Genomic DNA, 18,467 nt, shown 5'->3' on the forward strand with positions numbered 1-18,467 from the left:
GCATTAGTCAAAACTATTTGTTCCAACAATTTAAAAACTGTAGCCACACAACAATTTGAAAACTGTAGCCACATAAACTACAAGATAGGTTCAGAATAATTATTAATACTTTAATTTAGTCTGTTTTATGTCTGTAATATTATTTTGATCCAATTAATACTTTTTCTTTTTTTAAATAACAACTAGACAATTTTTCCATCAGTGCCATGCTATCATCCAGTATTTTCTAATTAATGTCAAATTTGTACTTAATGTCAAATCATTTCACAAAATATACTGTTTTAACTTTCATTGCACACCCTGCCCACCCCCCTCGACCAGGTTTATTAGCAAAGTTAAGCAACAATAGTGTTTATTTCTGTGTATGATGAAATATCCCATAAAAAAAAACATATGCATCATTGCAAGAACAAATATTTTTATGTCTATATGTAATTCTGAAGGGTCCTAATAACTGTCAGAAGCAATCCTTTGCAGGAACAACATTCTAATAATTAAATTCAATGTTGAAGAAATTGCTTCAATACCAAGGTTAACACACATTTAATTTAAAACTATATTTGAACCAACATCTATAACTACACTTATATCTAAAATAATAATATAAAGAATCTAATAAAATCAAAGTAATATGAATGTTTACTTACACTTTTTCTTTTTATAGCAGGGTGCAAAAGCCAATTCTTCTTTTCTGGATGTGTTTCCAAGTATCTACTGTCGTCCACCCAAAGAGGTCCTTGAATTGGAAATGAGATTCCAGGAAAATCCATTATCAGTGGAGTGTGATGACCCCCTCATGGATCACCAGGAGTTTCGAAGTGAGGCCTACCAACGCCCTTACCAATACCTGAAACGTTTCCACAATGGTGACAGTTTGGATAGCTTCACATACAAAGGAATTGAGGGCACCCCTGTTGAATGCCTGCAGATGCTGTTTGTGTATTGTGGGATCGTAAACCCCTCTTGGGCAGAGTTGAGGAATTTTGCTTGGTTCCTGAACTTACAACTGCAGGATTGCGAGAGATCTGTTTTCTGTGATTTTGCTTTCATAGGGGACACCTTGATGGGATTCAAAAATTTTGTTGTTGATTTTATGATTCTCATGGCTAAAGATTTTGCCACTCCATCCCTCAGCATCTCTGACCAGAGTCCAGGGAGACTGTACCATGACCTTTCTGGTGCCAGTGAAGAGGATTTAGCTCCCTTTAGGATAAGAAAACGATGGGAGTCAGAACCCCATCCATACATTTTCTTTAATGCTGACCATGAGTCAATGACATTTATTGGCTTTCATCTACAGCCAAATGCAGAGAATGGAGTTGATGCCATTGATCCATCCACACAAAGAGTGATCAAAAGGAACATCATGACCAAAGAGCTGTATGAGGGTCTTAAACTACAGAGAGTTCCCTTCAATATTGATTTTGACAAGCTTCCAAGATCAGAAAAGATTGAGAGACTTTGTAGGGTTTTGGGTGTAGAGTGGCCTCTTGACCCAGACGAAACATACGAGCTCACTACAGACAACATTCTAAAAATGTTGGCAATTCACATGCGTTTTCGTTGTGGTATTCCAGTTATAATCATGGGTGAGACAGGGTGTGGGAAAACCAGGCTAATCAAATTTCTTTGTGAAATACACAGAATTGGAGTTGCAACTGATAACATGAAACTGGTCAAGGTTCATGGAGGGACAAGTTCAGACATGATTTATACCAAAGTGAGAGAGGCAGAGGAAATGGCTCTTATAAATAAGACAGTTTATGGCTTTGATTCTGTGTTGTTTTTTGATGAGGCCAATACAACAGAGGCCATTAGCAGCATTAAGGAAATCCTCTGCGACAACACTGCTAGGGGAGAACATTTGGCACCCAATACTGGCCTACAAATCATTGCTGCTTGCAACCCATACAGGAAACACACAGATGTAATGATCAAGAGATTGGAGTCAGCCGGTTTGGGATACAGAGTTCGTGCTGAAGAAACCGATGAGAAACTTGGATCCATCCCTCTTCGCCAGCTTGTATACAGAGTGCAGGCTTTACCACCAAGCATGATACCACTAGTTTGGGACTTTGGACAGCTTAATGACCGTACTGAAAAAATGTACATCAAGCAAATCGTTGAAAGGGTAGTAGAAACACATTCCATGGATGCAGGCTATATCAAAATCATAACAGATGTTCTGTCAGCCTCACAGATGTATATGCGGACAAGAGAGAATGAATGTAGCTTTGTGAGTCTGAGGGATGTAGAGCGCTGCATGCAAGTTTTTGGATGGTTCTATAAAAACAGCCACATGTTGATCTCAGAACTTGATCAGTTCGAAAATATTACAGAGAGAAATGAGCAAAGAAACCCAATTATATGGTCATTAATTATGGCCATTGGTGTGTGTTACCATGCCTGCTTGGAGGACAAAGATAAATACAGAAAACAAATTTGCAAGTACCTTCCTACAGCCTACAGCCAAACGAAAGTGATGCAGGAGATCTCGGTTGTTCAAGATCTATTTCTAAATGGAATTCCATTGGGTGAAACCATTGCCCGAAACAGTGCTTTAAAGGAAAATGTCTTCATGATGGTGATTTGCATCGAACTACGAATACCTTTGTTTTTAGTTGGAAAACCTGGTAGTTCTAAATCCCTGTCTAAAACTCTGGTTGCAGATGGTATGCAAGGCCAGGCAGCCCATTCTGATTTGTTTAAAAAGCTGAAGCAGATTCATCTTGTGTCATTTCAGTGCAGTCCTCACTCTACACCAGAGGGCATCATTAATACATTCAAGCAATGTTCCCGCTTTCAGGAAGGCAAGAATCTAAAAGAGTATATCTCAGTGGTTGTGCTAGATGAGATAGGCTTGGCTGAAGATTCACCAAAAATGCCCCTGAAAACTTTACATCCTTTGCTGGAAGAGGGGTGCATAGATGATCAGCCAGTACCTCACAAAAAGGTGGGATTCATAGGTATCTCTAATTGGGCTTTGGACCCAGCCAAGATGAACAGAGGAATATTTGTTTCTCGTGGCGATCCTGATGAGAAGGAATTGATTGAGAGCGCCAAAGGAATATGTTCCTCGGATGCCATGATTCTTGAAAGGGTGAGAGATTGCTTTAAGCCATTTGCCCATGCTTACCTCAAGATCTGTAAGAAGCAGGGAAAAGGTTTCTTTGGCCTTCGAGACTATTACAGCTTGATAAAGATGGTGTTTGCTGTTGCCAAGGTCTCTGATCAGAAGCCTAGTCCAGAGCAAATTGCAAAGGCTGTGCTTAGGAATTTCAGTGGCAAGGATAATGTGGATGCTGTTTCAGTGTTCACCCAAGGACTAAGTTTCAAGCCCAAGCTTGAGAGCATCAGTGCCATTGATCTTGTAGAAGAGAACATCAAAACCATTAGCCAAGATGAGGAATGTAGATACCTGCTGGTTCTGACAAAAAACTATGCAGCCCTTCGGATTCTTCAGCAAGCATTTTTCTCAGAGCACTGCCAACCAGAAATCATCTTTGGCTCAAGTTTTCCAAAAGATCAGGAGTATACTCAGATTTGCCGTAACATTAACCGTGTCAAGGTCTGTATGGAAACTGGCCAAACCATTGTTCTTCTAAACCTGCAGAACTTGTACGAAAGTTTGTATGATGCTCTCAATCAATATTATGTCTGTCTTGGAGGTCAGAAATATGTTGATTTGGGACTTGGTACTCACAGAGTCAAATGCAGAGTACACAAAGAGTTCAGGCTCATTGTTATTGAGGAGAAGGAGGTTGTCTACAAGCAGTTTCCTATTCCCTTGATCAACAGGCTGGAGAAACATTATCTTGACATCAATACTGTACTAACGAAAGATCAAAAAGCACTTGTTGAAATGCTTGAAAAATGGGTGAAATTGTTTGCTTCTGCTAAACCCCAGCATTCAGCCGATCCCAGATCACGACAGTACTCTCCAGCTGATGTTTTCATTGGCTACCACTCGGACACTTGTGCTTCTGTTGTCCTGCAACTTACAGAGCAGTTCAAAGGGCAAAAGGAGCTTTCAGATCCTGGATTGCTCTTTGAAGAAGCTAAATTAGTTCTTCTAAACTGTGCTACACCAGATGCTGTGGTCCGACTAGGCTGCACAAAACTCTCCAATTTAGAAAGTGAACAGTTGTCAAGGGTGTACTTCGAAGACCAAAAGCACAGTTCTCTTGCTGACTTCATCCTCCCTCATTCACAACAAGCAGAGCATAGCAGTGCATGTTTCACAGAGGTAATGTTGTTGCATATGAAAAATAACGTACAATCCGCTGCTCATTATTGCAAAACAAACATCGACAGGGTGATCAGTTTTAGCATACATAGTTTTTGCCCATTATGAGAAATAGCAAATGAGCTATTAAACTGCCTACTGGTCTTTTGGTCCTCCAGGTCCTGCACATTGTTCACTTTTTCAGCATATTCTGCATTCATTTCCAAAAGTCACTGACTGATGTTGAGATCTGTTTTTTCACACAGTGGACAATTATGGGTCTCAACAAACTACAAAAGTGCAAACATTTATTGATGCTCAATGTTTTTGATGCTGAAACAACAGTGAATGTGCAGGATGTAGATGATTTTAAAAACAGCAAGTAGAAGTATAATGGCTCAGATTAAACCAGCAACTCATGAAAACTTTGACATAACATAAAAACCGTGCTTCACTTTCAGAAAAAAAGGTACAAAACTGTACCTAAACTGAGATGCCTAAGGTTCCATTCTGTACCTTTACAGCAATTACAGGTATACTAAACACAATAAAATATTGTACTTTTTTGGGCACATAACTGTATCTTAGGGATCTATTGTGTACCTTTAAAAGTACAAATAACTGTTTTGTACCCCTAAAATTTAACAGATACACAGTTGTTTCCTTAAGGTACACAATAGGTCCTTAGGGTATAATATTGAACCCCAAAAGGTACAGTTCAATGTGTTGTATTCTTATAAAGGTACAGAAATTAACCTTTGTGGGTACCACCCCAGTGCCCAGTTTGTACCTTTTTCTGAAAGTGCTGAGGTAGAGACAAATTCAAAACACTGCCAAGCTCCCATAGTCTTAAGTGTTTTTAAAAAGAGCATGTGGCATTTTTTGTCTTTTAAGTCTTGACACATGATTTTGCAACTTTCTTTTGTAGTTTAATAAAGCAGTAAGCAAAAAACACTTTGCAAATAAGATTTTGTTTCAATGTTGTAGGTGACCACATTTTCAAGACTTCTGACCGCAACAGAAATTGAGGAGCTACGGGACAGGGTTCAAAACATTGAGCTCATTCCAATACAGCAGTTTGAAACAGAACATTCATTCCTAAAGAAAATCAGGTTTTCACCCCCACTTTATAACCAAACCTTGCATCACATACATTCTTGATTGCATACGTTACAACAGTGTTCTGTATTCAGGAACTTTTTGGAAGGCACCACCGGTGACAAGACACTTATCATCCAGACCGATTTTGATGAAGGTTTACAGAGTACGAATGTCATTGCATCTGCAAAGTGAGTTCTGGTGTATCTGGTTGGTGGCATCTCTTCTGCATGATTTTTCAATCCAGTAAAGACACTATGATTTGAATTTATAAATATATTTTCAGGTATTCTTCTATCAACGAAATCAACAAATTCAGGAAAGAGTGCAATACAAAGATTTTTGTGTACTTCATCACTAAACTACCCAGAGTGGACGGTGGAACTTCCTATGTTGGATTTCATGGTGGTAAGACAACACTTTGACTCCATGACTGGACAGGATTGGGTTTAAATTTATACAAAATATAAACATAATTTTTTTAAGTATGTGTATTAGTCATAATTGTCGGTGGTACAAAAGCAGTGCAATGTCTGACTAAATATTATTTTTAAGGTCAGTGGAAGTCAGTCCACATCGATGACCTTAGAAAATCTGAAGAAATCGTCTCTGATATAAAAGCATTGCAATGTCTGACCATCAGCCAGCTGTTTGAGGAGAAAGCAGATGAATCTGAAGGTAATGTTTGATTATTGAAACATTTTACTCTATTGTCAGTGATCTGGATGCATTTTCAAGATTTGGATGAATGGTTGATTTGATTGCTTACAGTTATGGAAGTTGAGAACATGTACACAGAGGATGAAGAACAGCAAATGGAGACAGAGGAAAATACGGTGGGTTGCATCTCCGCAAATGCAAACATATTTCTGTTTAGTAGGCCATAGTGATGTGGAATCGGATGTAAAAATTAAGTTTCTTGTGCTTTTGATTCAGGGAAATGTTTTGGACACCACAGCTCTTGTGCGTAGCTGTGTTCAAAGCGCAGTTGGTATGCTAAGAGACCAGACTGAGGCAGGCACCCGTAGCACCAGGAGAGTAGAGATTCTGTTAATGCTCTTGACTGATGATGGTATGACAGATTTCACTGTTCCTGTAGTCATTGTTTAATAGTTTTTATTAGCTTTCATACAAATTTGACTAACATTTACATGTTTATGTTACTAGCTGAATTTCTAAAAACTGTGAAGAAAAGACTTCATTCGCTGCTGTGTACACATGATCAAAACACACTCTCAGCCAGTAGCTGGGTCTCCAAGGAAGCAATGAATATCGATGCCTTGCACGAGGGTGGAACTTTCAGGTATGTGTGAGAGACAAAATATGCATTTACCTTGGATGTTTTTTTACCCTGTATCTCATACACTCGACAAGGACCATTTCATTTTTGAAGATTTTTAAAACAACTTCTGAATATTTGTTGCGTTTTTGTTTCTCAGACATGCTCTTTGGAAGCGAGTTCAAGTAGTAGTCACTCCGTTCTTGGCACAACTTGTGTCAATTATTGATCGTGACTGCAATCTCAACTTGTTGCTGGATAAAAACTCTGGAGAGTCATTAAAGAAACTGTGGTTGGACATTTTTGGCGATTTGAAGTTTTTGGATGTTCCTTACGCAAGAGTGGATAACAAGTATGGCATTCTTTGATCTACTGATTTATTCTAACCTCTTGAAGGTATTTCTTTCATGTACTGAAAACAGCCATTTTTTTACAGCTCAGAGACAAAGACAATCTTGGTCCAGAACTACTTTTCAGTTGACAAGAACATGGGTTGCACCATGCCTTTCAGCTGGAGAATTAAAGACTGCCTAGAAGAGCTATGGGTATACGCTTCACAGCGAGAAGGTATCTTACCATAGCTTGATGGTTTGCAGTTGAAATCAAGTGTGTGAAATTAAACTCAAGTTAAAATTTCTTTTAACAGGACACACAATTAAAAAATTTGAAGAGTTTTTTTCGACGACCCCTTTGGGCAGGTACATTGCTAAAGCAACCCAAGAGATGCAGGAGGAGTTTTTCCACAGGTATCTCCAGGATTTCATCTCCATGACCCTGAATGTAAAATCAGATGTGAATCTTGAGGTGGGTATAAGACTCTTTTATTGTTAATTCTGGATGTTAATATGACTGTGTTAATGATTGTGTTGCTGTTTATCTTTCAGCTCTTACGTGGAGCTCTTACTTGCGCTGTTAATGAGCTTCAAGCAGATCACGAAGCAAATGAGACTGGAGTAATTTCTTTGCCATGGGTTCATGCTGCTTATCATCATTTTAAGAGCCGTATGCAGAACCTTAACAGAATGATCACTATAGAGCCTCAGATCGCTCAGATACTCCTGAAAAAAAGAGATGCCAGAGAGGGCATGGAACTGGTGGGTGCTTTTTTCTACTGCATGGATGTGAACTACTTTACAATTTTGCTTGAAAGGCTTTACAGGGATTCATGTAATTTTCCTGGGTTGCTTTTGAGACATAGTTGTATCTTGTTTGTTCAAATAGGGCTGTCAATCGATAAAAATGTAAAAACAAATTGTGATTAATCTCATGCTAATCGAGATAATAATTAAGTTAAAGAGAGCATATGAAGTTGCTAAAAAGAACATTATTTTGGGTATTTGGTTTAATGCGATGTGTTTACGTGGTTTATGGTACAAAAAGGCCACATTTTTTTCCACATACTGTACATTATTGTTGATCCTCTATGCCCCGCTTTTCTTAAATGCATTGATTTGTACAAAGCTCATTGTTCTAAAAAGTGTGGTGTGCTGTGATTGGCTGAATAACTCAAGCATGTTCCCTGAAATTTGACACTCCTTACCATATTTGGAAGATAAGCTCGCAACAAGAGATAATATCGTCTTTACTACCATATTAATACAAGCACGAATCTGATCTAGAAAATGTAGATGACCAAGCTGATCGATCAACTTTATCAGCGTGGCTTGAGCTGAACGTAACTGATTGATGAGATAGGGATACTAAAACTCCTAGGTTAATAGTTCTCCTTAATAGGCGGTGCACAAACTTGAACGTTTGGGTTGTACTGTTATGGAACAGTGTTGCAAATAAAACTTAACTATTGATATCAAAACAAAAAACAAAGCGTCTCAGCGGGGGTGGCAACAATACTACAGCATGAATAAAAGTTACGACTTCTTTCTTTGCTTATACATTTGAGCGGTGTTATGCAAATGTTCCCACACAGTGACGTAGAAATGTGGGGGCGTGTTTGAATCAGGCGTTTTAGGAAGGCGTTGAAGAGCCTTCACTTTTAGAAAGAATATCTCTTTAGGTTTGAGACTCTAATCTTTGCCACTTTGCTGATCTTTTATATGCACAAACAGCTTTTAACACTCCAAAGACAAAGGAAAAAATGAAATCTCATCATACCGTATGACCCCTTTCATTTACTATAGGCCATCAGACTGAATAACACTCTAAATTCTGCTGGGTTATTTTTAACCCAATGCTGGGTAAATATTGGACTGAACACTTGTTGGGTTAATATATAAACCTAGGCTGGGTTGTTTCAATACAATACCCAGCATAGGTTTATTAACAACCCAACATTTGTTCTGTGAGTTTTTTCTCTATAAGTAAAATCTTTGGTTGCATTTATTAATGGTGATAACATATGGTAAATGAGATTCACAGAGTTCACCGTTGATCATTTTTTTAATATTTATAGAATAATTAGTGAGGGGAATTAAATCAGGTTTATTATTGAATTAACTAAACTCCAAAGCAACCTTTGCACCCTGAATTTGAAGTAGATACTGTTTCTTAATTGAAATGGTGTTGTTTCTTTAAAATTTCTAGGTGTCTCGAATGGCAATCAAAAGGTGTGTTTGTCATTTGCATAGTTGTTTTGGCAAAGCACCTGTCACAATCAGAGCCCTGCGCTTCATGCATACACACGCATGCACTACAGATCCACGAACCACTAAGAGCTGCTGAGTATCTGTTCGTCCTAATGCAGACTGTTTGGCGCACTGTATGAAAATGCTTTATGAGAGCATTTTGAAAAAATACTCTGCTGTCATGAAGCTTTGTCATACAGTGCGCCAACCAATCTGCTTCAGGAAGAACACATACGTGCATGGCTGTTGGTGAACTCTGGAACTCTGCCACATGCCATTCGGTCCCCGCAGCACTGAAACACACCTCCTGCCCACGCCCTGCTGTTCAAGGCACGGTGCTGATGATCTGACTGACTGCAATTAATTGCGTTAAATTATTTAAATGTGTTAATGACTAGTGAATGAATCGCATCCATTAACATGTTAATGATTAATGAATTAATTGAATGCATTAATGCGTTAACAGCCCTAATACAAATGTATGTACATATTCTACTTTGGGTACTTCCTGACTGCCTGTTTGTTTCTTAGGTCTTAGATGTATATGCTGCTCTAGCATGTATTGAATACTTGGAGCCCCGGACTCTGGATGGAGATGCTCAAAGTCTCGTCTGGCTCAGATGTGTCAAGAAACTACAGGTGCCAATTGAGCTGGTCTGCTCTGAAGAGAACCAGCGACGCTATAGAGAGAGGAGCCGACAAATGGTGGCCCACATTCAGTGAGTTATGAGCAGTGCTGTCACCAAGTTAGTTTGGACAGTTTTAATTATCAGTTTTTGCAGGGCCTAGAATTTAGTACGGATTGTGGGTATTGCACATGATGGTATTAATTCCCGCAAGTTCTGCACCGAGTTCATAACCAAGGGGCAACCTTCCTATCTCTCTGATGAAGGCCAACACGAGATTGACTTAAACTGCAATTCATCGACTGGTCGATAAAGGTTGGCTCCAAAAGGGAGTCAATTCCTCTAGACACCCATGTTAAAGGGACACTAAATATTTTTGAAAATATGCTCATTTTCCAACTCCCTTAGAGTTAAATATTTGATTTTACCCTTTTTGGAATTTATTCAGCTGATCTCCGGGTCTGGCTGTTCCACTTTTAGCATAGCTTAGCATAATCCATTGAATCTAATTAGACCATTTAGCATCGCGTAAAAAAAATAACCAAATAGATTCAATATTTTTCCTATTTAAAACTTGACTTTCCTGTAGTCACATTGTGTACTAAGACCAACAGAAAATTCAAAGTTGTGATTTTCTAGGCAGATATGGCTAGGAACTATACTCTCATTCTGGTGTAATAATCAAGGACTTTGCTGCTGTAACATGACTAATAAAATAGTCCCCTTAATAACTTTAAATAGCAGGGGACTATTTTTGGGCAGCATGTTAGGGCAGCAAAGTCTTCGATTATTACACCAGAATTAACTAAAGTAACTAAACACTAGATTGATTAAGTTTATACATAGGTTTATGTTATATAAATTAAGCTTTTCTAAAAGCCCTAGGAGAATTGAAGTTTTCTTTTTTATCCCATTCCAGTTTTCACAACTTTAGTTACAATGTTTTGCAAATTCCTGAAAATTAGCAGTTTTGAAAATATAAGCTTTTCACCTCATAATGATATTTTACACATTTGCTTTTCTTTCTGTCACATGCTTATTGGCTTACTGGTGATCAAAACCATGAAACAGATAGCTGGTTAAACTAGAAACATAATGTAAGGTGTATAAAAAATGCAATAAATCTCCATTACTTTATTCAGGCATGGCTGGCATCGCATTTACTCTCTGGCCCTGTTCGTGGAGCACATGCTGCTGGGTGTCAGTGAAGTACAGTCGAAACTGAGGCCGCTTGTTCTGAAACACACTCGACGTCTAGCACAAGTACGTTGGCTTATACCGCCCTCTTTTGCAGTCATTCTTTAAACGTTGTTTCTTCATTTTGTAATTATTTTCTTAAAGGTCCTAGAGCAGAACTCAGACCTGAAAATGAAGCAACCGTTTGAGGCAGTGATCATCGTACTCAAAGCATGCAAAGAAGATGCATCTCAGAGCATTTTTAGGTTCAGTTTGTTAAGATTTTGTAAAAAGACAAAGTATAATATATAGCTAACGGTAGATAGGGCTAGACTAAAGTGTGTGTTTGTTAACCCCAGATTTGGCATTCAGAAGTGTCCGGTGTGCATGGAAGACCCTAAGGATCCTTTGAGTTTGCCCTGTGACCACATCTACTGCCTGGCCTGTATCAAACAGTGGCTGGTACCTGGTCAGATGCACTGTCCATTGTGTATACAGGAAGTGCCTGATGACTTTGAGCTCAAGCCCTCCCAAGAAATACAGTAATCCTCTCTCTCGATATCAGTTCAATAGCATTTGTGTGACCATATCTGTATAGCATTTTGAAAGACTGTATGTTTTTTGTTAATTAGGGGTCTCATCAATCAAAATGCCATGTTTAGGAAGCGTTGTAATGCTTTCTTCATTGATTTGGTGTCCACCATGTGCTTCGAGGACAACATTCCACCCAGTAAAGACATCATTCTCCACCTGCTGTCACTTCTCATGGTGGAGGCCTGCACACTCCCTAACATCAGAGGTATGCCTGTGTCTATGGTTTATGTGTTGTTATTGAGCTTTAATAACAGTTTGATCAGAATGCTGTTTCCTTGTAGGACGAGACCGGCGATTTTTGACCAAGGCTCTCTCTCCATTTGATGACTCCGTGGATAAAAATCCAGTGGTGCGTTCTGTGGTGCTGAAACTCCTGCTGAAGTACAGGTGAGCACAGGGCTCATTTACATAAATAACCATAGCTAAAGATAACTATAACTATAATTATATTACCATCTACACCAACCAATGATAACATTAGATTTTTTCTAAGTTGACATGTGCATTTGTATGGTGAGCTGTAGTGTGGCGGGGACTTCCATTAACTCTTAAATTTAGAATGAATTGGACGATAAATGTAAAGTTTTCATCCTTGGTGTCATTGAACCTTAACAGCTCGCATCATACTATTCTCACATATAAATCAAATTAAATCCTTCATCTTTTTTCTCCTTCAGTTTTGATGATGTGAAGCACTACCTTCAACGTCATCTGACAGAGGTTGAGCAAAACAACATCATAGAGGAGTCGGATAAAACGGAGCTTTATTTGTTGTACATAAACTGCTTAGAGGTATGTCTGTCACTGCCTTCACAAATTCAGATGTGTGACCATGTTTGACTGACAGATGCTTGAATGTCCAGTCTTGATTTAATTGTCTACAAAATCGGTGTGCTGATACTGATCCAACTTGCTTACTGTATTAAAGGGGAAATTTTACAAGACTTTTTAAGATGTAAAATAAATCTTTGTTGTCCCCAGAGTAAGTATGTAAAGTTTTAGCTCAAAATACCATATAGATAATTTATTAAAATATGTTTAAATTGCCACTTTGTAGGTGTGAGCAAAAATGTGCTGTTTTGGGTGTGTCCTTTAAAATGCAAATGAGCTGATCTCTGCACTAAATGGCAGTGTTGTGGTTGGATAGTGCAGATTAAGGGGTGGTATTATCCCCTTCTGACATCACAGGGGGGACAAATTTCAATTACCTATTTTTTTCACATGCTTGCAGAGAATGGTTTACCAAAACCCAGTTACTGGGTTGATCTTTTTCACATTTTCTAGGTTGATAGAAGAACTCGGGACCCAATTATGGCACTTAAACATGAAAAAAATCTGATTTTCATGATATGTCCCCTTTAAATTATTTTATTGTCCCTAATGAAGAAATTCTTATCTACATTGGGTGCACATATAACAGAAATGTATGAGGAGCTCGGAGGCAAAATCGCGAAAGCCACCTCTGTCAAAAATGAGATAATGATATTGACCAAATGCTCTCGGCTTGTATTATACATTCATCAAATACATTCTCTTCGTATCCGCTTAATCTCTACATCAGGTAATTCCGGAATATTGGCCTGTTTATTGGCAGAATGCTTTAAACGACACTTCAATTTTTCAGCAAAGTCCTCTTAGTGCACAGTTAAAGAAATGTGTGAACGACGGCATGTAAAAAGAATGTAGCAGTAATATAGATCAGCAGTAATATATATGTGGTTTCTTCACTTTTACAATCTGACTTTCAATATTTGCAAGTTTATTATGTAAAAATACATTATTTCTTTTTGAAGTGGATTTTTTTTACCACAAAACCTTGCATGAACTTTGAGTGTTTTGCACTGAAAGAGAGTCAAATTTGTTAAATATTAATGAGATGACTAAAGTGACCAATAAGGCATTTCAGTTACTGACTAATAACCTTTCTATTGCCATTAAAGTCTAATTACTCAACCGAAACATAAGAGCCTTATAAAAATGCTCTTGTCAGACACACTTGGAGGGTTTTGCATCTGAACTTCTCGATGCACCTATGTTAAATTACTTTATTTGATGAAGTTAAATAAGTACAATTTTTCAAAACACTGAAATTATTTGTGTAAATTGTTCTTAGGAACTTTCTGTGATTATTATAACAAGAATTTAAATAGAGTTATTGTTAAATTTGATTTCCTCTTGTGTGTTCAGGACTCAATGTACGAGCGGACGCAGTGGCACTCTTTAGGCGAGCAACAGTTGATTCTTCAGGGGGAAACACAGTTTCTACAGGGCTTCCTTCTCTCAGAGTTTGTGTCCTCACAGGTTGTTTCTGTAGAGCACCTGCAGTACATGGCTCGGGTGCGACTCTGCCTAGATATGACTGCTGACTTGTTTGTCAACAAACTGACTGATGGTAACGCTGAGTCTTTAATATTTAGCGTCACTGATAAACTGTTTAACAAGATTATAAAACAAAGAAATAATTTATCTGAAAATAACATTTCTCCCATTTTTTTAATGAGACTAAACATGTTAAAGATCTGTGACTCAACATGTAAAAAATAATTTTAATGGGTCAACGACATCTGAAATTAAATAAAAATTCTCGCATGTCTTGTAACTAAGTATTATATTGAGACAGCTTGAGTCATGAGAAAGAATATCCATTAAGATTTAAAGCCATCTATGTGCAGCATCTTTCATTTTATATGCATTTAATATGCATTTGTGGTTGGTGTGGTCTTTTGTGTTAATTTTGTTAAAAATATGAATAATTTTCTCATGCACATCATTTCGCTATAATTTACTTTTATTCTGCAATGCAAAAATATAAATACAGAGTAAAGGCCAGACTGAAGTATTGTCTATGACATGACATAGTTTTCGTACTGTACAGCCTAGTGTCCAAAGTCCAAAGCTAAACCTGCAGAGTTTAGCTAAAACTTCCCACAACACACCTGCCTCAAAGTCTGCCTAGTAAGACCTTGATTAGCTGGATCAGGTGTGTTTGATTAGGGTTGGAATAAAACTCTCCAGAGACACCGGCCCTCCAGGAGCAGGAGTGGACACCCCTGGCCTAGAGTGTAGTCAGTTTTTTTACGTGTATGTGAACGTATGTACATGGTCGAACGCACAGCCTTGCAAAGTATAGTTTTTTTTATTCGTTCTACACATGCGTATTGCAACAAAATGCATAGCATCTCCTGGGCTACGTACTACATTCGACTGTAGGCACATGCGCGACTTATGGGTACAAAGTATGTGGGGTTTCAAAAATCCGGCAGTGCACATATAGTACTTGGGCACTCTTGGGATAACAAAAGATTGCATCATAGACTATACTTCGGCCTTAACGTGAGTAAATATAATTTACCACCTCTGGGTATTGCAAATTATCGCAATGCTCATGCGACAAATGTCAACTGACACTAAACTTTTAGACGGTGGTGTATTTATTAAATAATAATGTTCACACAAATTAAAAATTTTGTTTTAAAATATTTTTCTTAATGAGTTTTCCCCTGATTTTTATTGTAAACCACATGTTTAGGTGTACATGAGGAGCTGCTATCTGGAAACTCAGCATTTATGAAGAGTGTGGTGGATCTGTGCTGTCGCAGTAGGAATGACTGGTACAGGGTTTACCTTATAAGAAAGATTTGCAGTCTTTATGGCGTCGAGTGTGCCCAGAAACTCTTGCAACTGGATCAGTACAAGTGGCTGTTTCCTGAGGAGATTCTTCAATCGGTGGGTTTTTAGGCTTTGTAGGATTAACATAAGGCACCCTGTATGTTATGCTTTAACAATATATTTCATGTCTTTTTTTAGAAGCAAGACAGCAGCCAGATTGACCAGTATCTAGTGTGTGGACCTGACTACAAAAGTATTAGAGATGCAGTAGCCAAAGCTATGCTGGATGGCAACATGGAGAAATTACAGAAAGCCATAAAGGTACTTTTTTGAACACCTTGTGACAATAATGTCAATAGACAGCATTTTCAGGCATCGAAAGCAGTCACATGCAGCAAAAATATGCCTCCTTTTAAGACACCTCATGATTCATTCTTTATATATTTCTGAATGGCCCGAGGCTGGGATTAAGTGGATTTGAAGCAAAAGTATTTGATGAACGTATAATATGTGCCGACAGAATTGGATTAATATCATATCTAATTTGTGATGGGGTAGCGTTCAGTAGCTTTTGCATCTGATGTCCTCATATCAAACGAATATGGTGACACATCAATAAACATACTGAAGTCATATAACATATTTTTATGATGGCAGGATATGCTTTTTGAAGAGTCAACGTTGTATGGACCTACTTTGAAATATTTTTTTGTAAAATGCATTGAAGTCTTATTTCAAATTTTTGCTTAAAGGACTGCAAGTGCACACCGATGAAAAAGGCTGTTTATCTGCTGATGGCTTTGTTCAGAGAGGTTACCTCCCTGTACAGAACAGATAATCCGAGCATGCACCCTAACCATGTGGTAAACCGCACATATACTACATGACAAGAAATTAAATGCTGCACATAGCAGTTATGAGTTTTGAAAAAAAAGTGCCTTATTTAATTCCTGTTGTTTTTGTGTCTTGTAGCAATGTGCTGCATTTGAAGAGTTTATCAGAAGTTCAGATGTCCTCGTCAATAATGAAATGAGAGCGTTTGCTCAGGCACTGGTGATGAATCGGTTGCGTGCACAGGCATCGGCCAGAGATCCCAGGCTGGTGGAGATCACAGTTCACATGGCTGCAGTGTTGCTGTGTGGAAATCTGCCTGTACTAGAGCCGCTGCAGCAGCTGGCTTTCTTCCCGCAAAATATGACGGTACACTTTAAATTTTTCACATTGTGACATCATAGAGTCACATGATTACAACTACAGTATGTTTAAATGTGATATTTCCCCACAGGCTTCATTCATTCCCACTATGCCTGATGATATGTTGATTGTTGCCCAGCAGGCCATGCAAGGTCTTCGGTGGTACTGTGAGTGGATTTTAATGAAGTTTTTTAATTGTTCATTTTAATTGATAAAACATAGATAACCTACAGTTTTATTTATTTTTAATAAAGAGGTGTTTTTAAAGGTGCCCACTGAGCAAGGCGTCTTAAAAAGTTTTAAAACTATTTAAAATGTGGCCATTTTATATAATCTTTATATATGAATAAATGTTCAAAAATATTGTTTATAGATAATTCCCAAATATACAAGTTCCACCTTAACTATCTGTGTCTGCAATCTTGCTCTCTCATGCTCTCTCTCTCTCGCTCTCTCTCTCTCTCTCGCTCTCTCTCTCGCGCTCTCTCGCGCTCTCTCTCTCGCTCTCTCTCTCTCTCTCTCTCTCTCTCTCTCTCTCTCGCTCTCGCTCTCTCTCGTTCAATAATTGAAGTAAAGTGACGTGAACTTCACTCTCCCTTCTTCGCTGGCTCTCGCTGGATAATTGTTACATGTACATTCTCTAAAACAATGTCATCACCGTTAAAAAAAAGTTGTTTTAACAAAGCATTGTTTTGAAGTAGGACCATACTGGCTAGACAAACCAAATTCACTCAATTTTTTGTAATTTCCCCTCCTCATTTTTAAGAATTTACAAGATTTTGATGTTTTATTGAACATGTTTTGTCACCATCATGATGATCAGTGTTTCCTTTAGTTGGGTAGTTTGACACTTTGATTAATATTGTAGCGTGTGCGCTTGGTGATGGTGTTAGTTAAAACACATTATTGTTGCACAAAATGTGTTACAAACACAGCTCACAATATCACTGAAAAGTGCTCCTTAATTACATTGACGGTCAGAAGTTGTGGTAAAAATTAACTTTAACGACACAGATAAAACACTAGACATTTAATTAAAAAGGAATTTTTTCATCTCACTAAGTTTTCTTTGGAGCTTCAATCAATATATTTAATTTCATAATAAATTTTCTTTGTAACAGATAATATCTTTTAGCAAACACACTTATAAAGACCAAACATTAATAAGACAAGTAAAAGACTCACACTACCCAAAGGAATCACTGATCATCATTATGGTGACAAAACATTTTCAATAAAACGTCAGCATATAAATCTCTGTTAATAAAATAAATAATAATAAAAAAAAAACGTTAGAGAAATGACGGAAATATAATCACTCTGGTTTGTCTGGTCCTACTTCAAAACATTGTAGTTGATTGTAACAGAGAGAGAGAGAGAGAGAGAGAGAGAGAGCGCATTTAAGGTGGAACTTTATCTATGAGCAGTGCTATGTTTTTGAACACTCATTCATATATAAAGATTACATTATTTTATCAGCTTAACAAATATTTTCTACAAAAATACACGTGATGTTTATGTTTTTTGACTCAGAACTCATAGACAAAATTTGTATAACCAACAAATTTGTATTGACCAACCGACCTAATATAGACATGATCTGCACGTCGGGCAGACGTCTCATGTCTGTTGAGTGGGTTCATTTTAACATTTTCTGTTTTGTTTTTGACAGCTTGTCCTAATGGTCATCCATGCACAGTTGGTGAGGTAGGGTCATTTGGCACAACATACAACATATGATTTAAAATAGTGATTGTGACATGTCAGCTACCATAATAAAATTTTTAAAATGATCAATTTATTATTATTATTATTTTCTCCTTGGTACCTTTCCAGTGTGGTCAACCCATGCAGGAGGGCCGGTGTCCAGACTGCAATGCAAAAATAGGGGGCACAAACCACATACCTCTTCAGGGTTTCACAGCCATGCAAATACAGTGAGTTACTCTGACAGCAGATCCTTGTTGTTCCTATTATATTTTTATCTAGCTGAATAAAGAATATTGCGACAATGACACTGTGTAATCAGTTTGTAGCTGACAATGTGTTAATCAGGTAGATTATGTGTTAATTTTTTATCTGAT

At 37.8% G+C, this 18,467-nt stretch overlaps 1 protein-coding gene across 2 annotated transcripts in view; it reads left to right on the forward strand.

The window, feature by feature from the left end:
* The window catches only part of LOC135743258 (E3 ubiquitin-protein ligase rnf213-alpha-like), a 58,473-nt gene that overhangs the window by 28,230 nt on the left and 11,776 nt on the right, over positions 1-18,467 (forward strand). The window contains exons 30-56 of one of the 2 annotated variants that reach the window (XM_065260914.2): positions 665-4,246; positions 5,213-5,337; positions 5,419-5,514; positions 5,610-5,731; positions 5,879-6,001; positions 6,095-6,159; positions 6,260-6,395; positions 6,491-6,626; positions 6,763-6,954; positions 7,039-7,169; positions 7,249-7,406; positions 7,487-7,696; positions 9,716-9,903; positions 10,953-11,073; positions 11,152-11,252; positions 11,346-11,528; positions 11,619-11,785; positions 11,862-11,967; positions 12,258-12,372; positions 13,768-13,972; positions 15,110-15,306; positions 15,388-15,510; positions 15,942-16,052; positions 16,162-16,389; positions 16,475-16,550; positions 18,056-18,090; positions 18,220-18,320. In XM_065260914.2, coding sequence (XP_065116986.1) covers positions 665-4,246; positions 5,213-5,337; positions 5,419-5,514; positions 5,610-5,731; positions 5,879-6,001; positions 6,095-6,159; positions 6,260-6,395; positions 6,491-6,626; positions 6,763-6,954; positions 7,039-7,169; positions 7,249-7,406; positions 7,487-7,696; positions 9,716-9,903; positions 10,953-11,073; positions 11,152-11,252; positions 11,346-11,528; positions 11,619-11,785; positions 11,862-11,967; positions 12,258-12,372; positions 13,768-13,972; positions 15,110-15,306; positions 15,388-15,510; positions 15,942-16,052; positions 16,162-16,389; positions 16,475-16,550; positions 18,056-18,090; positions 18,220-18,320 — 7,133 coding nt within the window. The remainder of the gene's footprint in view (positions 1-664; positions 4,247-5,212; positions 5,338-5,418; positions 5,515-5,609; positions 5,732-5,878; positions 6,002-6,094; positions 6,160-6,259; positions 6,396-6,490; positions 6,627-6,762; positions 6,955-7,038; positions 7,170-7,248; positions 7,407-7,486; positions 7,697-9,715; positions 9,904-10,952; positions 11,074-11,151; positions 11,253-11,345; positions 11,529-11,618; positions 11,786-11,861; positions 11,968-12,257; positions 12,373-13,767; positions 13,973-15,109; positions 15,307-15,387; positions 15,511-15,941; positions 16,053-16,161; positions 16,390-16,474; positions 16,551-18,055; positions 18,091-18,219; positions 18,321-18,467) is intronic. The other variant, XM_065260996.2, reaches the window with a different exon arrangement.

This window comes from Paramisgurnus dabryanus, chromosome 3 (assembly GCF_030506205.2).
Source record: "Paramisgurnus dabryanus chromosome 3, PD_genome_1.1, whole genome shotgun sequence".
In the NCBI taxonomy this organism is placed as follows: Eukaryota; Metazoa; Chordata; class Actinopteri; order Cypriniformes; family Cobitidae; genus Paramisgurnus; species Paramisgurnus dabryanus.